Raw genomic sequence first — 27,761 nt, 5'->3', positions numbered from 1 at the left:
AGGTCAGACGATTTCTATGAAGTAAAACCAGCTGATGAATCAGGCTAACACCTATAATCAATATTGTTAAAATTTGTATTGTTACAATACTATTTTTGGCGGGATCTGACCGATACCAGTCTGATACCGCAGTGTGAAGAAGTACACTTAGGCTACTCAGTTTTGTAACATACAAGAGAAAAAATAAATCTTCTAAAAGGCTATTTTTAAAGAAATGCCACAATAAATATAAATTTCACTAATATTTTAGTCCTCAAAATCTTAATGCTCTTGACATAAGTAGTGCTGATTTAAGATGATTTAAGCAGTTTCACTTTCTACCACATGCCGGTGTCCTGTCCATTTGAGCTACCCTGATGCTTTATTTTCCTCCAGAGTCCTCTCATTGTGTGAACACACCTGTACATAGCTCCTCCCACACTACCTTGCTATAGTCTGTGACATACAGCGCTCTCCCATCCTCTTTCTGGACACTAAATCTATGTTATATTACATAGAAATGTCTCAACAGACTGTTTTCTGTGTAAAACTTATGTGAGACAGTCTAAGAAAAAGATCTTGTATATCGTAAGTGCGTATATGAGCGCATTTAATTAAAGCTGAAAGCAATTCTCAAGTATTTAAAAGTTAATATCTTTGTAATTTTTGGGTCTATTAATGTAAAATAAAAAGTGTCTGAAAGATAAAATCCTCCTCTGTTAGAATATTTCAGTTGTAAGTCCCTTTGAAGCTGTTTTCTTGTTGCATCTGAGAAGAATGCTGCGATAACTTTTCCTTTTGGACAAAAATAAATGACAACACAGCGCGCACGGAGGGACACGTGCGTATCGACACATGTATCGAATCGTGAGACCAGTATCGAACAATTTAATATTATATTGAATATCGTTGCATCCCTTGTAGATATGTCAGTGCTCTGTCAGGAATGTTCCACAGTATGACTTTAAACAGCTCCACAAACTTTCCATATGAATCTCATGGCTCAAAGTATTTTGACCAGATAACAGTCCTGTCTTCAGACTCCGCCCCTGCAGCCTGGTGGTTGTGATCCAAAACACCTGGCTGTAATCGGGGCAGTGCTGTGTGATGTCACATAGTACTTGAAATCGCAGAGGCCATGGGAAGAAGCACGCACTCCTTTTTTAACACGGAAAAGCTGCAAGTTTGACCATTTTGCACTAAAATTGGACTTAGAACAGTAGGGAATACTATTAAAACACAAAATAGCAAAAAGGTTGAGTTGAGTAGCGTGATACATTTTTCAAAATCAGATGACGACAACGATGACTGACAGCACACAAGATCTCATAGGACACACAGTTCTAAATTACATGAAAACAAACTACTACACTTTTAACAGCAAATTAAACAAAGCCAAAACATAGACTTCTAAAAGGTGCTGTTTTTTACGATGTAACCGATTTTTTCTCTGAGCAAAATACATGCGTCAAGAATTTCGGACTTTCGGTCATTGTGCAATGGATATTGGGAAGGATTTTCAGAAAAAGTGAGCATCAAAGCGCCATGTTTGTTTTCCCAGTGGGATGTGTCTATTGACAAAGCCGACCTTTTCTTGTCTTTTGAACCATATCACTTTTGTTTCTGGTTCTGATATTGTCAGAAATTGGGATTCGGACATCGTAATTGTGTGGTTGTTGGATGTCCTAACAGCAGAAAACGGCTCGAGAAATTTGTTTGCGAACTCCACAACTGCAACAGGGAATCAGATGTGTGTGACTGCAAACCTCCGTTCAAACTGTTTCTCTTCCCAGCAGAAATGAAAAAAATAGTGAAAGGTGAAGGCGATGGCAGTATTGATACACAGGAAGAATGAAAAAGGAAACCTTTGGCTGCCTAAGAAATCATCTCGAGTTTGCGAGTTTCTAGCGAACATTTTGTATGTGAAGCGCCATCAAAGCAAAACCCGAAGCACCAAAGCAAAAGGCACCAGCTGTTCTCCAAGAAACACCTTCCACTGCAAAGCGACCAAGACCTGATGTTGCTGTAAAACCACAAGAACAAGAAAGTGCGAGCTCGGCGTGTTTGTCTTCTGTAACTCACGCTTAACAAATGGGATCCCGCTTTGATGTCGCTCCACATACAAAATGTTCACTGCAAACTCGGGATGATTTCTTAGGCAGCCAAAGGTTTCCTTTTTGGTCCTTCCCGTAGATCAATACTGCCCTTCACCTTTGCCTTTCACTATTTTTCAATTCTGTTGGGAACGGAGGTTTGCAGTCATTTATTGAGTTCACAAACTTCTGAAGCCCATTTCTCAAGCTGTTTTCCACTGTTAGGATCCAACAACCACACATTTACAATGTCCAAATCCCAAAACTAAAATATGACAATATCAGAACCAGAAACAAAAGTGATATGGTTCAAAAGACTAGAAAAACTGGATTTGTCAATAGATGAGATTTGATGCTCACTTTTTTGGAAAATCCTTCCCAGTATGCATTGCACAAGGACCAGAAGTCCGAAATTTGTGATGCATGTATTGGTCTTACCCCAGTATAGATATACTGTGTAAGTAGCTCTCGAGGTCAAAATAAGTCCATTGTGCACCGTCTATATGTACTCCACTATGGTCTATGTGAAAAGTGCTTATGAACTCATCGTGGTGAATAATGAGGATGCTCTGAATGTATAAGGTAAGTGAGGAAAAATTTTGGACCACTCCAAACTGTTTACAATGAACTCATTTTGTTTTTCATGTGTTCAAAGATGCAAAAAGGTACAATGCCTTTAAATCAATCAGTTAGGTGTTTGCAAAAGTCTCTGGACATGGCTTTGATTACTATAGATACATCAGCACCAGTTACATGAACATTTAAGCAGAAGCACTGGACCATCAGACAGACTTAAAGGTGCATTGTGTAACTTTTCTGGTGTCTGTCAAATGCTTTTCACCGTGGAGATGTTATTGGTTTGTCCGGAATGTTTCACAGCATGGATTGAAACCTTTTTATCTTCATGGAGACCAAACCAGACCAAGTTACAGCTCAGATCTGTGGAGAGGCGACCCCGCTCACAGTCAGAAAGCCTGTTTTTCTAGGTATTTTTAAGCTACAAAACCACATACTTTAATAAATATAAGGTAGAACTGTTTAACAACAAAGCAATGACATATCCATAGAAACAAGCAGGTGATGGACCCCAAACCCAAAAGTTACATATTGCACCTTCTAACCTAAATCCTTATGCTCTCTCTGTCTATGTTGTTTACCTATATTTGTTTACCTGTCTGGACAAATAGGCCTGATACTGCAGCAGTGCATTCTGGGACGCACACCTGGCCTTCTCTAGAATCATCTGCCTCTTCTGCTGGAACTCACAGGGCTATGAACGCATCACAGCTTTAAACTCTTAACTCTTAAAAAGTAAGTCAACTAAACAACCTTAACATCATAACACCGGAGCTGTATGGTCCTTAAAGGAGACACATGATGTAAAATAGAGCTTTATGAGCTGTTATGATATTTCCTCATCACTAAAGATCCTATATTATGCTAAACTGATTTATGTGAGTACCTGGAGTAGTGTTTTATATACTATTAATATTACAGATGTTATAGATATTATATTTAGATATTATTTAGATCTAGAAAATTGGTGAATGAAAATCTCCCGCTTGTTATGGACATATGCCACTATGAAGAGGAAGTCACCCGTTTCACTCACTAAGCTGTTTTAGATCAATGTTGCAGTTTACTAAGGATGTACTGATCCAGGTTTTTCAGATTTTTCGATACCAATAACGATAGTATGTCTTTAATCTGCCGATATCCAATGTTAACCGATACCGATAGGGACGAAAACTGGCATTTATTTCTCTCAAAATACAGTTCAGGGTTCTCACTCTTTTTCACTGACAAAATTTGAAAACTTTTCCATGACTTTTTCATGACCTAAAGTGAATTTTCCATGACTTTATGACATCTACATGTGTATAATTTGGTATTATAATTTTTTAACATTCAAAATACTGTCAGTGCATTTATTGTTGTCTCTTTTAAACAAAAGACGCAGACGTTCGGAAATAATCATAACAGCCTAATGAGAACTGAACAGAACGCTGTAGTTGGTGAAAGAAATACTAAAATTCCACGACTTTTCCAAAACTTTAATTGAATTTACAAATTTCCATGACTTTTCCAGGATTTCATGACTGTGAGAACCCTGATATTTACTGTAATTCATCTGTTCGTGTTATGTAACTGTTATGGTATCCAGCAAATAACCACTGAACAACTTTGTATGGGTTAAAGTTCAAACATCATGAGATGTCATGGGGCTATATCAGTCAGTAAACAGTCCAACCGGGATATCGACTGACCCGATATCATGGAACTGATACCCGATAATGCACATTTTCCTAGATTGGCACAGATATTTGATACCAGTGTCAGTACTGATGCATCCCTACAATTTACAATGAACAAAATGTAAAAGAGCACACTATGATCTCTTTTAAATGATAACTTTCCATAACAATAACTACAGGGTCACTATTTGGGTAATTAATGTCTCCTCCACTTTTGATTCATTCTCTGGGCACAGAACATATTTTAAAACACAAACTAAACAAGACACAAACTCTCAACTGTACTGTATACATTCACTGTTGAGCAAATACCAAAGACTGTATAAAGAAGTTTACTAAGGGAGTGTGACATCACCCATAGCTTTGGCTCCAGTCAAATGAAGCTCACCGAGGCGGCAGGTATAGGGGCAAATTTGAAGCCGAGTTCCATATTAGGAATTCACTCCACGGCAATATAATGTCATCAGTTTTGGGGACAGATTGGTGGCAATTTAAACTATACTATGTAATTTGAGAACTGTTCATCAAAAATCAATCAAACTTGACCTAAAGTGGCTCTGTACCTTTGGTGTAGTGCAGTTGTCAGCCTCCTGTCCACTGTAAAGACAAAAACAGAGAATGCAAAGGATTATTCATTTAACATTCATTTGATGTAGAAGTTGTCTGTGAATTGGTCATTTCTTACTTGCGAGCCTCGTCGATTGTGACCATGTCCACTGGATACAGCTGGACACCGGACAGGTCTGTGCTGGCTCTGAAAACATCAAAATATAGGAGTTTCAAAATAACAGTTGGCCAAGTTCTTCTAGTCTTTTGTTTTTGTTTTTTTTTTACAGATATGAAAAAGTTTATTTTATCTAAACCTTTTAAACACCATTATACATGGAATGGATTAGAATGTCTATTTATTTTGTACATTGTGACAAAATGTGAGTTATTACTTATTTGTTTTAAATGGTTAATCACTATGGTAACAGCCCTAATTTTTCACTATTCTGAAACCCATAGATACTAGGTTTACATTTTGGAAAAAGACCAAGTCAAGAATAGATGTGAACCAGGCCTACACCAGGTCTACACTAGGACCAAACCAGGTCTAAACCAGGATCAAACCAGGTCTAACCCAGGTCTAAACCAGGTCTAAACCAGGACCAAACCAGGCTCTAAACCAGCTCTAAAGTAGGACCAAACTAGGTCTAACCCAGGTCTAAACTGGCTCTAAACCAGGCCAGGTCTAACCAGGTCTAACTCTAACCAGGTCTAAACCAGGATCAACCCAGGTCTAAACTAGGACCAAACCAGGTCTAGACCAGCTCTAAACTAAGACCAAACCAGCTCTAAATCAGGACCAATCCAGGTCTAAACCAGCTATAAACCAGCTCTAAACCAGGTCTAAACCAGGTCTAAACCAGGACCAAACCAGGACCAAACCAGGACCAAACCAGGTCTAAAGCAGCTATAAACCAGGTCTAAGCCAGGTGTGAACCAGGTCTTAACCGTGTCTTAACCACATCTAAACCAGGATCAACCCATGTCTAAACCAAATCTAAACCAGGCCTAAACTAGTCCTAAACCAAATCTAAACCAGGTCTAAACAGGACTAAAATGGTGGGACCTGATTGGATCCTGCAGCAGCTCCACAGCCTCCTTCAGTTGGTGAATGAGGTCGATGTGAATCTCTGTGCTCCCAGGGACTTTGGACCTGAGACAAAACAAACAAAAACAAATAATACAGCAGGATTTATGGGTAGGACAGTCGTGTAGGGACCACACGTTAAGGGTTGATTGTAAAAGGCAAAATAAGAGCTCAATTTTCTTTGTGTTAGTATTTCTTAAGAACCTCACTTAAGTTGTGTTTTGTTGTCATCTTGGATCTTTACTCTGCACTCTGAATTTTGACTGTTGAATTTGAGGGCTTGATCATAAAAATGTAACTACAATACAAACTTACAATAAATAAAAAGAATCTATATATCAAAATTTGGAAATGCTCACGTAGGCTCTGCTGTCCAGTTAGTGTCCTCTTCTATCCTCAGAGGCTCCTCGAAGTCCGCTGCTGTTCGACCCTAAAGACAACAAATAAAACGTCAACAAAAGCATAAACAGGAGCTCCAGCTGCACAATCACATGACCCGAATCCTGAGCCGTGATTGGCTGAGTTGCAGGGACATCACCGCTGTCTCCTGAAGCAAGACAATAGGCCTAGTGTAACTCACTCGAACAAGCAAGACAGAAAATATAAGAAAATATATCAAAGTTAACGTCACAAGATTGTAGAATCCCTATAGATACTTTGCAGTGTTCTACATGGATGTCTATGGTTGAAGGTTCTGCAGTTACCATGGAGACACGATGCACATATTAGCAAACACTGCCAAAAATGTTTTTAAAAAGTCTGAAAACTCAAGAAAAAACAAAATGGATTTAAGCGGCACATTTTCAGGGGTTTCTGATCAATTCGAACATTCACGATCTTGTTTAGGAGTTTGATTTTTAACACAAAAGATGAGAGTAACAAACTGAAAAACTGTAATTCTATGTGTGAGGGACTTGTTTAACTGCACAAAAGCATCTCCCCAACTCAAGCTCTTTCTGGTCAGATTGTGTGAAACCAAAGTTCAGATCAAGTGTAGCTAGAATAACAGAGCTTCAGACAGAGTAGTGCTTTTAGTTAGTTTCACACTCACGGGGAACGTTGTTGACATCTGCCGTAAAGTGTCAATAGTTTAGCTGGAGGACAAGTCAAAACTGTAAGGTGGAGTTTGCCGTGTAACTGTCAGATTGCAGATTTGTGGACCTGGTTTATGGTTCATATCTCTGTAACTGGACTCGATTTGGACTCGAGTCAGACTTGAGTCACTATTTCGATGACTGGAAACTCGACATGTTAAAATGGACTAAGACCTGGGACTCAACTCAAGCTAAATTTTACAGGCACAAACTGGAACATATCCCTCTCCACTATTTAGCAAACAGTCGGGAGCAAAAGCTGAACTACTGATTGATATCGTAGTCCAATGTCTCACAATGATATTTTGGGTATTTGATTACGAGCTTCATCGCTTAACCCTCTGACACTCTTGGAGACCGTTTGTGTACATTTTGCAAACTTTTTTTTCACTGTTCAAAGCAAATGTGTTATGTTGCAGTTAGAGCTATGACACTTTCCAGATAATGTTATTTTTTTATTCAAATTTTCCGTTCTCACCTCACCCCTCCTACCCTGATTCATCAGTCAGTTTCACTTCGTGGAAACCGTCTGATCTCGCAGCATCACGATTTGTTCGCTCGACAGTGGGTGGGCACTTTTTATTATTTAACCAATCACTGCTGCTATTTGGTCATGACGTATGTAATGCACCGCTAACAGGGCTAACTAGTATATTAAGCTTTTCCCAAATCCCGTAGGAAGAAGGGCAATAATGTCTTTCCCCTTGTTAAAATTCACCAAACATTCTCTTTGGTCCGGCTTTAAATCCTCAATCTCGGGAATCGTTGACAACACTGAATGTATGGCTCTTCACTGATTGGCTGGTGCCCGAACTCGCACTTCCAGGCCTTTTACGAACCGTTTAGTGCAGGGGTGTCAAACTCATTTTGGTCCGGGGGCCGTATCCAACCTACTTTGATCCCAAAGGGGCCGAATCAGAAATCGCATGGCATATAAACCCCAAAAATAACAATAACTTCAAATATTTGTGCAGAGAAACACAAATCTATTACAGAAATCTTTTTTAATTGATGAACTCTTTCTTTTGCAAAATATTATAATATTATGAACAACCTGAAACTTTAAGAAAAATGCAATTTCAACACAATGTTTTAACATGAACTTATATGCAAACAGGAATAAGTCAATTTTTCTTGGAAAATCCTGCACTCGGCTCCACTTTTCTCATGTTGGACATTTTGCTGATGAGGGGGTCACAGTCAAAATGTTCGTCCTTTAAAAGAAGCAAAGAGGCTTCATTTGTGCTGCTCTGGTGGGAGGGGCCACGCACAGAGGCCCTGGAGATGCTGCTATGATAAGTGGCGTAGAAAATTACTAATATTTTAATAGAAAATATAATTAAAATATTTTAGTAGAAAATCAGCAGAGGGCCAGATTAAAGGTTTTGGAGGGCCGGATCTGGCCCCCGGGCCTTATGTTTGACAGCTGTGGTCTAGTGTATTCCGATTCCTGACCTAGTCGCTGGAGAGAAATGAAATTGCTAAAATTTTTAACTAAGTTGTTCCCCCTCAGAACCAAACATGTCCCAGTGACTTCCATAATAAACTGACTTTTTCTGCTGTAATAAAGACGTTATATGATGTGATATCATGAAACACCATCTCAAATTAAGCTTCTGGGTTGAAAACTGAATAATTTCTGAAAAATTTCCTCTGGACCTCCTCTGGGCCCCTGTGGTTTTTATATGGACGTTCTGAAGCTGATATGTTGCTGTAAATTATTGACATATGTAAGTGTCTAATAACAGCAACTCAAATAATCCCAAATTTTGAACTTTTTGTGTTTTTGGCATCTAAAAAAATGTGACTTTTGCATCTGAAATGCCCCCTCTCTAAAAATATTCATGAAAGTTGGATAATTTCTTGATATGTTTGGACAGAAGACAAAAGATTTGAGCCATTGAAAGTGAAAACAAATGTTAATTCTGTCTTTTATAACAATTTTATGTGGTGGGAACAGTTTGTGTCACGAAGGGTACCAACGTGACCAAAAATATTGAGGTGTCAGAGGGTTAAATTCATTGTTTTATTGCAGTAACAGTTAAAAAATGTTAATTCTGTCTTATTTTATAGCACTTTTATATGACGGGAACATTTGTGTCACGAAGGGTACCAAAATATTGAGGTGTCATGAGGGTTAAATACATTGTTTTGTTGCAGTAACAGCTCAAAACAGAGGGAACTACAGAGACGATGATTCTTGGTTTAGCTTTTATGCCATAGTGTGGAATATTACAACTAAAAGAACAACATTTCCATGGAAACAAGACAGAGGCGTTCCCCCAGGCCAAATATGAGTCAGGTTTGTGGAGATGCAAGCCCGCTCACCTTAAGTATGCATGTTCAAAATACACAAGATGAAAAAAAATAAATTAATAAATAAACTTTCTATATACGTTCTATATTTTGGAAAAAAAAAAAAAAAGTTACACACTGTGGCTTTAACAAAGTGCTGTCATCAATGTGGATGCAGCTTTTCCTTCAATCCATCATCATTAAAACTCCATACCCTCCTCCTCTTCAGTTTTCCTCATGTTTATTCCTTATTTGGCCATGTCTCTGTATCCTTTCTCTCTCTGCCAATACAAAATGCATTCGCTCTTAACTCAAAGTGACATTTCAGGACACGCTCGCAATAAAACAAAGCACTCAACGTCTAAAAACAGCCACCAAACACAAGAAAACGTCAAAAATAACATTACGTAAGAGCACTTAGCATAGCATGGAGCATTATTTATGGATTCGGACAATTGCTGCATGAAAGTTTAAAGAGGAGGGAAATGGAAAAGGAGAAAAACTACAAAAGTGGGGAGAGACGCTAAAAGTAGACTTACAGCTTCTCTGATAGAGGTCTGCCACTTGCTTGTTTCCAAGGAGATGTTATTGCCTTTCCCTAGAATGTAGTCTTACTGTAAGCAGGGTCGCCTCTCCGCAGACCTGACCTGTAACTAGGCCTGTCGCTATAACAAATTTTAAAGCACAGCATACGAGTATTGATGCGTAAACGATAATACTGAAACAGCTGTATGCTTCTGGATAAAGCAGCAGTGTTCCAGTAAACCACTTTAAAATATAGACTGTAGACAGCAAAATTAACTTATTAGTCCAAACTAAGGCGATGTTCAGACTAGACATGGGCATGATTAGTTGACTAATCAATAATTGATCATTAAGAATTTCGTCAATCACGTTCATTTTTAATCAACAAACCAAATGTAGGTTGCTGTGTGTAGTGTAAGCAGACGAGGCTGCGTCTGACACAAACACTGGAGTTGTGCCTCACAGTCCCACGTTTGGGCTCTGGCTCCTTGGAGACACTGTTCCACTCAGTGAATGTGTTTACATGTACATCAGTGTCTCGGGTATGATCGAGTTTTTTGAGTGTCCCGGTTTCATCATGGTGCATGTAAACACTGTATCCTAGCTACTGCAACATAAAGTTGGGTGAGCATGCATCCAAAAAACAAACACTTTTCAGTCTTTTCATCACAACAGGAGCCAAAATAAATAAAGTAGCCAACATAAATAAAGTGACCAACATAAATGAAGTGAATGAAATGATGTTAAATAAAGAGCTGCACTAAACCTGCGTCTGATCTCTGAAAATATGAACCATCTCCAACGAGACATAGGCACAGAACAGAACAGAAGCTGAACGCATCAGTGCACAAGGACAGAGCTTATAGTTTATGCAAATTAGCCATGTGGTTTTGAGTTTCGTTTGTGTAAAACATAAACAAATGTGTCAAAGCTGCATTAAACACATTATAATGTCAAACAGGCTGATGTGGTTCTATAGTGGTTATGGTTTATATGTTGTAAAGTTGAGTTTATTTATGCAGACTGGCAATAGTAATAATAGTGATGATCATTTTAATATAAAAACTTTAATGATTAATCGAAAATCAATTGTTAATTCTCCAGACGAACAATTAAGAAAATCTAACCGACTGCCCATCCCTAGTTCAGACTGCAGGGCTTAATGCTCAAGTCGGATTTTTTGTGAAATCCAATTTTTTGTGAGGTCGTTCATATTTCCAATTAAATGCGACTTGTATGTGATCTCCAGTGTGAACTTTAAACACCCCAAAAGTGTCCCACATGTGCACTGGAGGACACGACGACGTCACACACAGCAAGCATGCTCAGTGTTTACGGAAACAGCCTAAACATGGACGCAGCATTGAGCACCTGCAGATTTTAAAGTTGCTGTCGTACCGGAGCCAGAACATGTACAGCTTATTTGTTTTAAGGAGGAGATTGAGAAGGACGAGGTTTTTGGCCATGACGTTTTGTGAGGCAGTGACAGCAACGTCCGTAGAAAGAACGTGTGGGTCGGAGCCAAGAGTGGAGAGATTGCGATGTACTGCGCTGCTTCACTGACACAGAGTTCAGACAAAATTTTCATCTGACGAGAAGAACGTTTGTGTACATTTGTGACGCCAAGGTTGGATAAAAGCGTCCTGGTTCAGACTGAAGTCGCATGTCAAAAGATCGGATATGTATCGGTTTTAGGAGCACATATCCAAGTGGCCTGGGTCGCATCTGCAAAAATCGGATCCGTGTCGTTCAGAATGTCATTAAAAGATCAGACACAGGAGCATAGGGGTGAAAAAATCGGATTTGGGTCACTTCAGGCTGCAGTCTGAACACAGCCTAATTAACCAAACAAGTGATTTATTCAAAACTTTCATTACAAAAAAACAACAAAAATCTTTATGACACTTTGCATTAATGACATGATGGGGGTGTTGTACGTGTATATCTATGATGAAGATAGTCTGAAAACTCAATAAAAACACTAAATGGATTTAAACAGCACATTTTCAGGAACATCTGATCAGTTTGAGCGTTTATGGTCCTGTTTAGGTCTTTTATTTTCAACAAAAAGGTGAGAGGAACTAACTGAAAAACTAAAATACTGTGCCTAATGCTGGATTTGACTGTAGTATTATTTATGAGAGACTTGTTTAACGGCACAAATCACCTTACCTGTTGCCGTTCCAACTAAATCAGTTCTTTCTAGTCAGATTGTGTTAAAACAAAGCTCAGATTAAAGTCTAACAAAGCTCCAGACAGAGCAGAGCCTACAGTAAGCAACACACCAAAGAAAGAAAAGAAAATGTACACAGTATAAATATATGTTTCTCTTCCATTTAAGTCGATATAGTCGTTATCGTGACGTATCTGTAACCTGTCCTGCTTGTCTCCATGGAGATAAGGCCTCATGTTATTACTGGGCTTCAGATGACGTCACGATATCGCCGATAATATTAAATACAGATGGGTGCAGGAAGTTCTTGGGTCTAGTCACTAAAAGAAATGATCCGGATCAACATTTGTGAATTTACTTTTCAGATTTTCAGGCTTATTTCATGGCAAAGTCCAGTGTGATCAATAGGAAAAAATCTCATCTGAGACTATGACATCATCACATTCTAGAGTCTTTGCTTTTTTTTTTTTTTTTTGGCCTAATCGGTCCATGGAGCTATTCTTTAAACTCGAGTTAGCCTTATACGGCAAAATGGAAACTGAAAGTAGTTTCCGAGTTGCTTACGACAGGGGGAGATAAAGGACGCTTCAGCTCGCAACAATTCATCTCACAGACTCAGAAATATGTGATTTAAGGAGAGAACGGCTCAAAAGTGTGTCAGATCCAAAGTCTGTATCAGTGGTACTTGATTTTCTTCTTTTAAAGGTCAGGTACAAACTACAAACTGAGAGTTGTAGACTTTTATTTTTAAGATTAAAGAGCTCATACTACAGTATTTTCTGATTTATGTTCTATTGTTGTTTACTCATCACAGACAGATCTGGAGTTTTGTTTTGTTTCATTCACACACGTTTAAACACACAAACTCGATATACTATTTAGGCTCTTCTCTCAAACTGACAACACTCCACTGTCTCTTTAAACTCCACACACCCTCATTAAAATTATTTGGATCATTTCAGCCCTGCAATTTCCAATCTTCACTAAACAAAAGGTAAAATGTAGATGTTAATTTGAAATCTACTGCTTGGTGACATCACAAGGTGGAACAGGGCATTTTGAGCTTTGGAGATGTAGGCAGACTAATAATAAAGGGTTACTCAAACATGTGTGAATGCAGCAAAACACAAGTCCAGGTCTGTTTATGATGTAATAACATGATAACACGGCTTAAAGCTCACAAGGACTCATTTTGTGTAATACATAGGGGTGTAACGGTACATGTATTCGTGCCAAACCGTTTCAGTACAGGATGTTCGGTTCGATGTGCGTCTGTGTACGAGTGAGTTCGCACAATTTGTGTGTGTTTACATTCCTCCTCTACATGTGCAGCTACACGAAAGGCTCGGCTCTTTAATATTCATGAGGGAACTCGTCCGTGATTGGGGTGGCAGTGTTCCCCGCCTTGACTATGTCCCGCCTGAACCACGTGAATCCTCGCAAAACTACGCTCGTCGCACCCTGGTCTTCACTTTCACCTTTCGTCAGCACAGAATCTCCGCCCCTTCCCTATTGACATTGTAACTGCAGCAGATCTGCACTTACTGCAGATAATGAGGACAAGTTGGTTCTTCTGGCCAGAAATATGAAAATTGAGTTAAACTGTTAGTACTGCACTTTAAAAGTTTTGTATACATTTGTTGCTTATTTGAGAATATTTTATTTAGCTTATTAGTATTACCAAGCAGCACTTTGCATTTATTTTATTTTCCCGTTTGTATAATGTTAAAACAAACTGTTGATTTAATAAACAAAAATAAACAACAAGCAAATGGTTTTCATTTTGTTCCCATACTGTACTGAAAATGAGTCAAACCGTGACCTCAAAACCGAGGTACATACCAAACTGTGATTTTTGTGAATTGTTACACCTCTAGTAATACAGGACCTTTAAGCAATAGCAGCTTTCACATTTTACACAGTTTTTTCAGCTTTTACAGAAGAAAATGTCATTACTGCCTTTGAAAGCTTGTGTCATGAGTCTATGAGTCTAATTTTGTGATTAATAAAACCTGATTTGATTATTATTGTCAGGAGCGTTACCTTAATGTAGTTGAGGAATCGTGAGCTCAAACTGGAGTCCCTGTAGAACTGTTCGCTCAGGGTTTCCGTTGGACTCTCTTCAATCAGACGCACCGAATCAGAGTTGGGATCTGCACAAGAGACAAAGTCAAGTCAAAGTCAAAGTCAAAGTTACACACGACTGAACTGAAAAGCTACTACATCACATTTAGAAAAAACTAATATGGGCCCTTTAAACCCTGCATAAAGTTGCATTATGAGGAGACAACCAGGCCAAGTTCCAGGTCAGATCTGTGGAGAGGCAAGCCTACTCACTGCCAGGTGCTTCTTCCATGGGTCAGCAGTAGGATGGGGTCAGACTTTCGGGTCAGCTGCAGGATTTCAGACCTCCGTTTGTAAGTACAGAGGCTTTATAAATAAAGCCCGAGTCAGGATCTAACCCACAACCTCCTTACTGAGAGGAGGAGACGGGCTAACCACTCTGCCACATGTATACAAACCTGTCATGGAGCTCAGTTGGTCGCTGGAGTCGTCTTTGGTGAACCCTTCTTCTCGGATGTGGCTCATTGGTGCATTTAGACTGACGCTCTCCTCGTCCGATGGCTGAAAACACAAAGATATTTAGAGCTGATGACTTTATTTGTGTATTTTGTTTTATTTTAACTTGTAGTTAAACATGTATATAATTACACCTTATTTGACACCAGTCTGTTGCTATTTTTGCTACTTATTCATTTAGAATTCATTATTACAATTTCTCTTTTGTTGTAATTAGAGCCAGATCAAATTGATTTTTTGATGCCACTGAATAAAACAGGATAATCTCAGTTGCAATACGATACCGATAAAACATTTATTTTGGAGGTGCAGATAGCCGATATAACAGCTGATATATTTATTTAGTGATGTAAACATTCACTGCAAATCTTCAACTGATTATAAGACATAGGTTTGACTCTATTAGATTTTAAATGGGGTTTGTTTAGTTTGCTACATTTCCAGTAATTTTGTCTCTTTGCAGTCATATTTAAAGACAGTATGTAGGCCTAATGGCATTTTTGCATGACATCTGACACACAGACACACAGGCACCTCTCAGAAAACAAGTCTTCACAAATAAGTCACCTTTAATCCTGACTCAAAACACTTTGATAAAAACAAGCAGTAGTTTTGTTGTTGGTCTAAACTGTGGTGAAGTTCACTTTTATGTATAGTCAATATCTTAGATCAGGTACAAGAGCATTTAAAGGGACAGTCTGGAATTTGACATAGGACCTCATTTCCTAGTGAGCCAGAGTGTTGGAGACGTGTGGAGACACTTTTTAAAATATTCCATCCAGTGCTTGTATTTGCAGAGGTCGCTGGTGCTAGGCTAGTGCATGTCAATGGCCATAGTTATCCTGCCAATAAAAACAGTCTTACCCACTCCACAAATCACCCGAAACAAAACAATTATAACACCAGATTGTCGATGTGAATGTCTGTGTTGACAGAATAATTTTAGAAGTAAAACCAACCTTGCATTTGAAGGATTTATGTCTGAGTAGCAGCGAGTTTCACTTCCTGACAGAAAGCTTGGCAGCGGCGGACTGATATCACCTGGCACTGGCCTTACCGGCAAAGTGAAATTCCGCTGCTGCTGAGAAAATAGTCCCTCAAGTCCCACGATTCATGTGATGCAAGGTTACTTATATTTCAAACATTATTCTGTCAACACAAACATTTACATCAGCAGTCTGGTGTAATAATAGATTTGCTTTGGGTGTTTTGTGGAGTGGGTAAGACTGTTTTTAGTGGCAGGATAACTATGACCATTGACATGCACTAGCCTAGCACCAGCAACCTCTGCAATTACAAGAACTGGATGGAATATTTTTAAAAGTGTCTCCACACGTCTCCAACACTCTGGTTCACTAGGAAATGAGGTCCTATGTCCAAAATTCCGGACTGTCCCTTTAAAGCCAGCGCCTCTGTGCAGCCTCAGAGCGACTGAAGAGAACACACTGGTGTAAACAAGAGCACATGAGTCACATGACTCTGGGGTGCATTCAGGTCCAGTACGGTGTCACACAGACAGCCAAATGACTCCTCTGTTAAATATTGATGCGGTAGCACATAGTAACACATTTATCTGTCTGTACGTTAGATTAAATGTAGAGTGTAAACTTTATAATGAGGTATCACATGCCCACGTGGACATGCCCATGTCTCCAAGCGCCCATATCAGTTAGGTCAATATTACTGTTCAGTTTTATACACTACTTGAGACCCATTATATTTACTGGAGATTAACATTTGATAAACATGAATGTGTCCCTAGATACATCTGAACAGTTTTAGTGATCACAATAAACAAGATCCAGTTGTTTAAGCAGTGTTCAGACTGTTTCCACAGAAATGTCTTTGTGTATTTTGCTGAGTCGTGCCAAAATCACTAAATCATGACAGATGAAGCACAGGACAGGAAGCTGTGGATGGATGTCTCTGACAACATGTTAAAGCAGAGCTAGTCTCAAAATGGCAAAATTGCAGATTGCAAAAATATCATCAGATTACTGTTATTGGAGTTATGAAATTATAGTTTTTTTGTCAGTATTTGTCTGTTCTCAACTCTGAAAAGTCCTCAAACTGGTGCCTACAAACAGGAAACTCAAAGCCATCCCCCTGTCTCTGTTGTGTCCTCACCTCTGTAGCAGACAGTCTCTTGTCTCCATTGTCACTGCCGACTCCAGAGTCTGAGTCCAACTTCCTGTGAGTCTCCATGTCCTCCACACTGGAACAAACCACACACGACATATATACACATATATACACAACCAGTCAAAGTTTTTTTTTGTGTTTTTGTTTTTTTATGTTTACTACTTTCTAATTTTCAGATACAAATAAATATTAAACAACTCGACAAAATAGCTTTCATATTTTATATTCAAATCCACAGTCTCCACCCTTTGCTCTGACAACTGCAAACTCTTAGGCTACGTTTATATGATGACGGTCTGAACAGAAGACACAAAAGTGGCATCGTGTCTTCACTTTTTATTTCACGTTTAGATGAGTGTTTTCGGGAGGAAATCGGCATGCATACGGTGACGCAAAAGTGTGTGGAATTGAACTGGATTTGCATGCCAGGCGGTTAAGTGGTGACATTAGGTGATGATGTATGTGACGTAAACGCGTACACGATGTGAGCAGACCAGAGTTTTGCGTCTTGGGCAGTGTGGACGGAAACGCTACAGCAGAGCATATTCACCTTTTCCACTCTGGAAGGTGGTTTCAGATTTTTGCATTTTTAAGCCCCAAAAACGCCGTCACTGTCTACATGAAAGGCACTTCCGATAAAATATTTTGTCGTTTTTACCCGCAAGCGTTCTCGTGTAAACAGTCCCTAAATCTCCTCTCAATGCGCTTCTTGATGAAGTTTCTTGAAATGGTTTCCACTTCACAGCTGTCTCGCTTCAGGGTCAAAAGTAGTAACCAAAGCAAAGGACTGGTATTTAAAATCAGTTTTGAATTTAATTTTGAGTTTACTTTTTGCACGTTTCATTCATAATTTTGATGCCTTCATTGAGAATCTACAGTGGAAACAAAGACGTAAACAAACCTTTGACTGGTAGTGTGCGTATCATAAAGACATATTTATACATTGTGTTTGGAAGTAACTATGGATACGTTGCAGTCATATCACGCTGGTGGGCTCTGTATATATGTGTATGACTTAATGTTCAGTAGTTACTATGGTGACACAGCGCACACATGAGCAAACACAGCCTGATAAGTTTGCTGATAAGTGATAAGCCTGTAAGATCTACACTGTGCTGAACATCACCAGAGCTGTAAAAAGGAAGTCTCTATGGACTCAAACTCAAAATTGTGTGTATTATTTTTTTAATGTCTATGTATTCGTCAGCAATACATTTGACTTTGAAATGTGTAATCATGACAGGTCGATTTTGGGCTTCTTTCAAATCTTAAATTCTTCTCTAAATTGTGCAGCCGAGGTTACGTAAAAGTATCTAGTACAGGCCTGATTTTGCAGCGGAGTGAGTGCGAGGAGCAGAGACTGAAGTGGGCCAGAGGAAAAGATAGTCCTGATCTAGTTTCTGTGTCCCAGGAGGAGGAGGAGTCAGGCTCACGTCTCAGATACAGACTCACATTAGCCTTAAACTCTGGGGTAAAAAATAGTCTGTAGCTTTCCATGTCTTATGGGTGGGCAGTACTCGGTGACACTTAAATTTTTTAGTAACTTTTTTAAAGAAATGATACTTTTCAGAGTACTTTTTTAGTCTAAAGTGATAAAAGCTTCATGTGGAGAATATGAAATGATGTGAACATTTGTGTTTCTTGCAGCGCTCCTTAACATATGATTTGTGTCTGTCAGATTTTGTGCGTTATTAAAGGACAATTACATTCACTTCAAATTATAAATCAATTATGTTACGATAGTTACTCTTTCAGTTACTCTTACTTGAGTAGCAAGTTTCCCATTTATTTTTTAGTCTTACTTGAGTTATTTCTTGGACCACTACTTTGTATTTCTGCTTGAGTAATATTATTTTGCAGTAACTTTACTCTTACTAATCTGAAAATGACCAAGTACAGTATTTTTCAGACTATAAGGCACACCAGATTATAAGGCTCAATATCAATAATGTTGAATTCTCTCACCTATTTTCATACATAAGGTGCACTGGATTATAAGGAGCATCAAGCGAAACAAACGGACAACACTTGAGACTGATCCTTTAGTCCAGGCGTCCACAATCCATCGGCAGATTGTGGCGTAATTCGCCCGACGTTGCCTCCCTGTCTTGGTGAATGTGTATCATGAATATGAATGTGGGTGGATCATTTAAGTTTGTTTTTTTATTTCCTATGAGGATGACTCAAATATACATTGAGTAGTAATGTGTTTAATGCAGCTTTGCGCACATTTGTTTAAGTTTTACAGAAACAAAACTTAAAACCACATGACTTATTTGCATAAACTATAAGCACTGAATAAAAACCTGCTCACTTGTGCGCTGATGCGGTTCAGCTTCTGTCGGACTAAAGGACACAATTTACTCCTCAAGGCTCCTGACTACGAAAGCCGTAATGCTCCGACAATCCATCAAGCGGTGCAGCTTCATAGTTACCAAAGTCATACTAAAACATTTTGACGAATTTTTGAGCGCCGTGTACCACATAAAATCAGTTCCAGATCAGTAAGCACAAACAGAATACATACATAAGGTGCACTGGATTACAAGGTGCACTGTCGATTTTTGAGAAAAGTAAAGGATTTACTTTACTACTGTGTGCGTTAGGCTACGTAAACATGACAGTTCTCCTGGATTTTTTTTTTTTTTTTTTGCAGGTTGAAAAAAAATTGGGAGGGTTGCAGCCTGCCTTGCATTGGAGGACCCTGGCAATGACGGGTCGCTATGTCATCGTTTTGCAAAAGCTGTGGTTTGCTTGTCTACACGACAACGCAACACCGGTGTTTTCAGATTTCTCCACTCTAGAACCCGATCTCAAAAAACGCCATTTTCGCCCACCCAAAACAAAGGCCAAAATGAATACAAACTTCACAGTTTCGACCAAAAAACTTTATCGTGTGGACAGGCCCTTATAATCTGAAAAATATGGTAAACAGGACAGAACTAGACCCTTCCTGAATTAAAGCTGCACTGAGCAACTTTTTGGCCAAAATATAAGCAAGTTCATTCATTTTGGTGTTTTTATTGCATTGAAAAATATATAAACATGCAGCCTATATTGAGTGGGCTTGCCTACCCACAAGCCTGACTCTTATTTGACTTGGAGAAAGACCTCCTCCTGCTTGTTTCTATGGAAATGCTGTTCCTTTGGCTATAATATTCCACAGTATGACGTAAAATGGAGAACGTTCCGAGGTATGGATTCAACTTTCTATTGCTATGGACTCAAGCGGGTGACGTGCCGAAGCCGCCTGCAGAAAGTTACGCAGTGTCGCTTTAATCTAACTGTCGATGAGAAAAACAGAACCTCTTACCTCCCCGTGTTTGGGCGTGACATGTTGGGCAGGTACAGAGAGTCGGCCATCTTGTCACTTTGGCACGCCTCCAGACTCAGGTACTTAAAGATGTGTACTTTCCCTTTAAGACAGATCTGCAGCACAGACGCACAACAAAAACAACAAAAACAACAACAACAACAACAGTGTGAGTAAGAGCTACAGAGAGGACTCACTGATGCAGGGAGGAAACTCACACTCAATGAATCGACAAATGAAGAGCTGACTAGTCCAAAAATGATTTCTATAGTACTCTGAGACTTTTGTAATACACAATCAACCAAAGAAATGTTGGAATATGGGCATTGGAGGCGTCACAATAGACAAAATTTACAAATTAAGTGTATTACAGTAGTAGCAGTACTAGCAGTAATAGCAATAGTATTTGTATTAGTATTTGCTGTAGCATTGTTAGTAATATTGTCAGTAGTATTGTCAGTAGTATCATTAGTAGTATTGTCAGTAGTACTGTCAGCAGTAGTATTGCCAGTAGTATTGTCACTAGTACTGACAGTAGTATTGTGAGCAGTAGTATTGTCAGTAGTATTGTGAGCAGTAGTATTGTGAGCAGTAGTATTGTCAGTAGTATTATCAGTAGTTGTAGTGTCAGTACTTGTATTGTCAGTAGTTGTATTGTCGGTAGTATTTTCAGGTGTAGTACTGTCCATAGTTGTATTGTCAGTAGTATTGTCAGCAGTAGTCTTATCAGTAGTACTGTCAGTAGTATTGTCAGTAGTATTGTCAGTAGCTGTATTGTCAGTAGTAGTACTGTCAATAGTAGTACTGTCAGTAGTAGTATTATCAGAAGTATTGTCAGTAGTATGTCAGTAGTATTATCAGTAGTATAGTTGTATTGTCAGTAGTATTGTCAGTAGTATTGTCAGTAGTATTGTCAGTAGTATCGTCAGTAGTATCGTCAGTAGTATCGTCAGTAGTATCGTCAGTAGTATCTGTCAGTAGTATCGTCAGTAGTATTATCAGTAGTATTGTCAGTAGTTGTATTGTCAGTTGTAGTATCGTCAGTAGTATTGTCAGTAGTATCATCAGTAGTATCATCAGTAGTTTTATCAGTAGTATTGTCAGTAGTTGTATCGTCAGAAGTATTGTCAGTAGTACCGTCAGTAGTATTATCAGTAGTATCGTCAGTAGTATCATCAGTAGTTTTATCAGTAGTAGTACCTGAGCAGGGGGGCTCTGTAGAGGGTTGTTGTCCAGGTTGAGACTCTGCAGGTGTCTCATTCTTCTGTAGGACACTGGGATGGTGGACACTTTATTACAGGAGAAGTCCAACCTCACCAACGGCAGCTCACACAGGTCTGAGGAGGACACGTTTACACAGTCACAAGGAGGACAAACATTTAATATCACATCAAAACAATCACAAAAACAAGAATCATTCCTTTGCGTTGGAGTACTGCCACCACTTTTTACATTTACAGATAAGTCCTATATTACGCAAACTTGACTCTTGTGAACTTTAAGTTGTGTTATCATGCTATTACCTCATCTAAAATACTTCTTACATTAAGTATACTACATTATTAGGCTGTCTGCATCCCAAATACTCAAAATGCTCTGTTCCACCTTGTGAGGGAGGTAGTTTTAAGCTTTAAACTGCTGTAAATTTAAAAGTTAGGTGAATCCTGGGCTGAGATGATTAAGGTTACGTTTACACTGAAATTAATCACCGAATCACTGTATCAGAAACGATTTGCTTCCAGACACGTCATTTCTGTGTCCAAAAGCCTTCCCTATCCACACAGCTTTGTGCATATTTGTTTACGTTTAACAGAAATGAAACTTAAAACCACATGGCTAAACTGCATAAACTAAGCGCTCAAAAAACTGCTCGTTCCTTGTGCCCTGACGCGGTTCAGCTTCTGTCAGACTTAAAAAGGACACGACTCAGTGGAATATGAGTGTTCTATCTGTGACAGAGGGATGTTCTGCTAATGGTGAGTCTGTTCTGTGCACTGTTTCCATTTGTCTATGGTTTTCCACAATAGCGTCACATGAACGATGTCACGAACACAGCAAATCAGGAAGGCACAAGTCACAGTAACGTGGACCAATAAGGACCTAACTAGAGCTCCTACATCAACATATCAATGTTTTCAGGCGTCCACATGGTGCTGGATCAGATCTGTACTCAGGTGAACTTGTGGGAGCTGGCGGCAGCAGATCTGGAGCCGTTTTCCATTGAATACATCCACAACGAAAACAACTCGAATACGTACTAGTGTGGATGGGGCCTAAAATGACTCTAGTGAAGGTGCATGGAGTCTAAAAACACAGTGGAGCAAAGTGGAGTTCACTCTGGAACAGTGTTTTCAGTTTGAGGGAAGAACACGGCGCATCCTGTACAGCGAGGTGGATTCACGCGATATTTGTGAGTTCACAAACTCAAGAATCCATACCTGCTGTACGGTTAATTGACCGAGTAGGACCAATCACAGAGCAGCATTGAGACTTCAGACTATTAAGTTTGATAAAAACAAAAAACAGGTAAGAGCTTTGTGCATTTGTGGACAGAAGAGATATCTGAGCTTTTCAATCAACTGGATTTAACTAAGTTTGATTGTTGTTTTGTTCCACTATTGTAGTGCTTCGACCATCAGATTTTAATACTCATGATACTCCGTGTTTTCTGATCTCTTTCAGCGAGAGACGTTCTACATTGATAATGTGTAGAACTCAACTCAGAGTGACACACAGATCAATCTGACGTGAGCCTAAATATGCTGAATTTGAGTGTCAAACATGTGTGAATGAAACAAAAACCCAACTCCTGGTCTGTTTGTGATGAGGACACAACATTATAACATAGTAGTGTAATAAGGATCCTTCATCCTCCACATTGATTGGATTCATGTTTGATCTGAGTTACTTGAGCCTGACTCAACCGCACCACACCCAAGTCTCCAAAAATACACAGAACCACAAACCACAGGGGTCAACCCAAGTTATAAACACAAGATTCAACCTCAGTACTGCAAAATCACAGTATACTTCAGATAGAATGTCTTAAAGATCCTACATTACGCTTAAGTGACTCTTGTGAGCTTTTAGTCATGTTACAATGTTGTTCCCTCCTCAAAAACATACCTGGAGTTGTGTTTTGTTTCAGTCACATATGATTATTATTAGTTTATTATTTGTCTACATTTCTAAAGCTCAAAACTGGTAAAGGTGTATGGAGGTTTCAAAACACAGTGGAGCACTTTCTGTACTGCCACATGACATGAGATGGAACAGAGTGTTTTCTGTTTGAGAGAAGAACTCAGCCTGAACATGCAGAGTTTAAACAGAACTCTGTGGTGGGGTTTGCAGTGTAGCTGTCAGATTTCAGATTTGTTGACCTGGTTTATGGTTCTTATCTCTGTCATTACTGGGCCTATCCACATGAAACAAAAACACAAAGTTCAGTGTCTTCTCTGTCTGTATAAATAAACAAAAGTGATTTTTTTTTTCACAACAGCTTCAAAAAGTGGTGCTGTTATTCAACCAAAGACGTGATTGTTGTCCGTTCAAAAGGACTTTAAACTATCAGATTAATAAAACAAATAATGAGAAGGAGAAACTTTTGTGGATCATAAATAAGGGCGAGCGAGTCTGCGTCACTGACCATCAGGCAGCACGCACAGCAGGTTCCTCCTCACGTTCAGTTCCCTCAGAGACTTGAGGCGGCTCACGTGACGAGGCAGAGCTGTGATCTCGTTGCAGCTCACGTCCTAAAAACACAAACGCACAATCATGGGTTTTTATACTGCTATTTTTGTATTCTAACTTAAAGGACTCGACTGTGTCCCAGATATGAGGTAAATATGTTCAAATCAAATATACTGGAATGTCTTTTGTGCTAATAAAAAGTCTCTCTCTCTTTCATTAGACAAAAGAATGAGATTTTTAACATTAAATCATAGTATTTTCTTTTCTATTCACATGTGGTTTTATATCTGTGTAATCCCTCAGTGGTCCAGGTAGGTTCCATAGTGGTCCAGGTCTAAACCAGGACTAAACCAATACTCGATACTTTTGATACTAGATTGCAATACCTTTTTTAAAAACTGTAAGGGCGCAGGTTACATACAGTTAACACTATGGGCTCTATTTACGCTTACGTCACAAACTAAGAAGACATTTTTTAACATGTAATGACAACTTCTGGCGGGCTCTGTTCGCAGTAGTATGTCTAAGAAAATCTAGGAAAAAAGAGAAAATGGCCCAGTCCAAACTGGGCACTGGATACATGCGATTAGAAGAGATGGGGGGCCAAATTCAAGGTGAATCCAAACAGCACATACATCTGCAGTCTTCATTTTACCACTGATCACATTTACTTCAATGGGTTTTACCACAGTCAGTCGATGAGCCCAGTGTCGGGAACAACACTTGAAGTTGCTTCCAAACATCTTCCTGGTTTGTGACATAAGCGTGAATAGAGCGTGTTGTACATTTAGAGTGTACATTTATCTTGTCAGTGGCGTTAATTAATGTAATTGAGACATATATCAAAATGCAAACACTGTTAAAAGTTTTAAGATTGTCTGAAAACTCAAGAAAAAATACAAAATGGATTTCCATCCATCTTTTTTTTCCGCTTATCCGGGGCCGGGTCATGAGGGCAGCAGTCTGAGCAGGGACTCCCAGACTTCCTTCACCACAGACACTTCCAGCTCCTCCGGGGGAACTCTGAGGTGTTCCCAGGACAGCCCAGAGACATAGTCCCTCCAGTGTGTCCTGGGTCTTCCCCAGCGCCTCCCTCCGGTGGGACATGCCAACAACACTTCCCAAGGAAGGTGTTCATGAGGCATTCGGAACAGATGCCTGAGCCTCAGCTGCTCCTCTCAAAGTGGAGGAGCAGCGGCTCTACTCTAAGCTCCTCCTGTGTGACTGAGCTCCTCACTCTATCTCTAAGGGAGCGCCCAGCCACCCTGCGGAGGAAACTCATTTGGACCGCTTGTAGCCACGATCTTGTCCTTTCAGTCATTACCCAGAGCTCATGACCATAGGTGAGGGGAGGAACGTAGACTGAGAGGTAAATCAAGAGCTTTGCCTTTCAGCTCAGCTCCTCTTCACCACAACAGCTCGATACAGCAACTGCATCACTGCCGATGCTGCACTGATCCGCCTGCTCACGCTCCATCCTCCCCTCACTTGTGAACAAGACCCCGAGATACTTGGATGGATTAAACAGCACATTTTCAGGAACCTGTGATCAGTCTGAGCATTCATGGTCCTGTTTAGGAGTTTGACTTTCAACTTAAGAAGGTAAGAGACTGAAAACTGTTGGCTGTTGCTGGCGAGCTTGTGCCTGTACTGCTGTTTGAGAGGGACTTGTTTTACAGCACAAACTCAGATTAAAATGTGATTTGAAGTTTGCGGTGGTCCTCACCAGCTCCATGAGCGCGTGCAGCTGTCCAACGGCCTCTGGAAGATTCACCAGTTTGTTGTTACTGGCGTTCAGGACTCGAAGAGGAAGACTGCACAGACACGCCGGCAACGCACACAACTGGTTCCGACTAGAGAGAGAGAGAGAGAGACAAAGAGAGGGAGGAGGGGAGGAAGAGGAAGAGAGAGAAGAAAAGAGAGAAAAGAGGGAGAGAGAGAGAAAGGGGGAGAGAGAAAAGAGAAGAGATAGAGGGATAGACACAAGGTAGAGAGAAAGAGCGAGGAAGAGAGGAGGGGGAGGGAGAGAGAGAATGGGAGAGTAGAGAGAGAGAGAGAAAGAGAGGGTAAAAAGGAGAAAGAGTTAAGGTGGAAAAGAATTAATAAAACAACAGTGTTTGATAAAAAGCAGTCCTCCTCTGATACACACAGTCTGCTCTTTATCTCTTTATTGCTCTCTCTCTCATCCCTGCATCCATCTCTCTCTTTCCCTCTCCCTTATCTCTCTATCACTCCCTCCATCCCTCCACAAATGTAATAAAACAGCACATCGTATGACACAAAACACTGACCTCCTCTGTTACACACCTGCTCTCTCTCTCTCTCTATATATATATATATATAAATTGTTTTTCTCACTCATCTCTCTCTCTCTATCCCTCTCTCCTCCCTTTCCCACTTTTCTCTTTCTCTCCTTTAGCTCTTGGTCTTCCTCCTCTTTCTTTCTCTCTATGTTCTCTCCTCTGCTCCTCCTTTTCTCCTTTCCTCTTCACCTCTCCTCCTCTGCTCTTTCTCCCTTATCCTCTGCTATTCATCTGTTCCTTTTCTCCTCTCCTCCTCTCTCTCATCTGACCCTCTCCTCTGTTCCTCCTTTTCTCTGCTCCACTCCTCTGCGCCTCTTCTTTTCTGCTCCTCTCCTCCAATTCTCGTTTCCTCTCCTCCACTCCTCTCTTCCTTGCCTCTCCTCCTCTGCTTTCCGCTCTTCCTTTTCTCCTCTCCTCTGCTCCACTCCCCTCCATCTCTCTTCCTCTCCTCCTTGTCCTCCTCTCCTCTCTCTCCTCCTATTCTCCTCCATTTCTCCTCCTCCTCCTCCCCTCCCTCCCTCCCTCCTCTACCCCTATGCTTTTCCTTTACATCCTCTGCGCCTCTCTTCCCTCTCTCCTCCTCTCCTCCTCCATCTCTCCTCCTCTCTCCCTCTCACCTCTTCTCCTCTCTTTCCTCCTGTCCTCTCCTCTTCTTCTCTCTCCTCTCCTCCTGTCCTCCTCTCTCCTGTCCCTCTCCTCTTCTTCTCTCTCCTCTCCTCCTGTCCTCTCCTCTTCTATCCTCCTCACCTCTTCTCCTCTCCTCCCTCTCCTCCCCTCTCTCCTCCCCTGTCCTCTCTTCTCCTTCTCCCCTCCCTCCTCCTCCTCCTCCTCCTCTCTCCTCCTCCTCTCCCCCTCCCTCCTCCTCTCCTCTACTCTTGTGCTTTTCCTCTACTATCCTCTGCGCCTCTCTCCTCCCTCTCTCCTCTACATCTCTCTTCCCTCTCTTCCTCTCTCCTCCTCTCCTCCTCTCTTCTCCTCCTCCCCTCCTCTCTCTCCTCCCTCTCTCCTACTCCACTTCTCCTCCTCTCCTCTTCTCCTCTCCTCCCTCTCCTCCCCTCTCTCCTACCCTCTTCTTCTCCTCCTCTCTTCTCTCCTCCCTCTCTCCTCCCTCTCTCCTCCCTCTCTCCTCTCCTCCTCTCTCCTCCTCCTCCTCGTGTGTTGATGTGGCGTTGGTGTGTGTCGTACCTGAGGTTGAGGTTGGTGAGGGACTGCAGGCTGATCATGGTGTCTGGTACAGTCCTGATGCAGTTGTGATACAGGTTGAGACTCTCTAGCGCCACCAGCTGACACACTTCTGAAGGCACGTCCGCCAGTCTGTTTTTGGACAAGTCTGAAACAGAGAAGACGGAGCCACGTGAGTTGAAGGTCAAAATGAAATGATTTTACTACAAACAAATTAAAACAACATTTCTCAAACTACTCAAACCTTGAAACCAGGACAAAACAGGGCTAAAGCAGAACTAAAGCAGAACTAAACAGGACTAAAACCGGACTAAACCAGGATCAAACTAGGATTAAACAAGAATTGAACCAGATCTTAATCAGATCTAACCCAGGACTTAACAAGGACTAAACCAGGACTAAACCAAGACTATGCCAAAAATACACAAAGACTACACCAGAACTAAACCAGTACTAAACAAGGTCTAATTCAGGACTAAATTAGGGCTAAACCTGGACTGA

The 27,761-nt window shown here is 40.3% G+C and overlaps 1 protein-coding gene across 2 annotated transcripts in view; it reads right to left on the bottom strand.

Annotated features, from left to right (window-relative positions):
* lrch1 (leucine-rich repeats and calponin homology (CH) domain containing 1) overlaps nt 1–27,761 on the bottom strand; it is a 107,079-nt gene that overhangs the window by 30,484 nt on the left and 48,834 nt on the right. For both annotated transcript variants that reach the window (XM_020931675.2, XM_055148258.1), the window contains exons 2-13: nt 27,264–27,408; nt 25,502–25,628; nt 23,732–23,837; nt 21,286–21,422; nt 20,086–20,201; nt 16,758–16,845; nt 14,573–14,675; nt 14,094–14,203; nt 6,323–6,393; nt 5,943–6,029; nt 5,013–5,081; nt 4,891–4,924 (exon numbers count right to left, since the gene is read on the bottom strand). In XM_020931675.2, coding sequence (XP_020787334.1) covers nt 4,891–4,924; nt 5,013–5,081; nt 5,943–6,029; nt 6,323–6,393; nt 14,094–14,203; nt 14,573–14,675; nt 16,758–16,845; nt 20,086–20,201; nt 21,286–21,422; nt 23,732–23,837; nt 25,502–25,628; nt 27,264–27,408 — 1,193 coding nt within the window. The remainder of the gene's footprint in view (nt 1–4,890; nt 4,925–5,012; nt 5,082–5,942; nt 6,030–6,322; nt 6,394–14,093; nt 14,204–14,572; nt 14,676–16,757; nt 16,846–20,085; nt 20,202–21,285; nt 21,423–23,731; nt 23,838–25,501; nt 25,629–27,263; nt 27,409–27,761) is intronic.

The sequence above is a fragment of the Boleophthalmus pectinirostris genome, unplaced genomic scaffold (genome assembly GCF_026225935.1).
Source record: "Boleophthalmus pectinirostris isolate CB_2022bp ecotype Guang Dong unplaced genomic scaffold, ASM2622593v1 HiC_scaffold_1, whole genome shotgun sequence".
Taxonomy (NCBI): Eukaryota; Metazoa; Chordata; class Actinopteri; order Gobiiformes; family Gobiidae; genus Boleophthalmus; species Boleophthalmus pectinirostris.
Note: the sequence above shows the minus strand (reverse complement) of the source record. Positions and strands in the feature narration are given on the sequence as shown.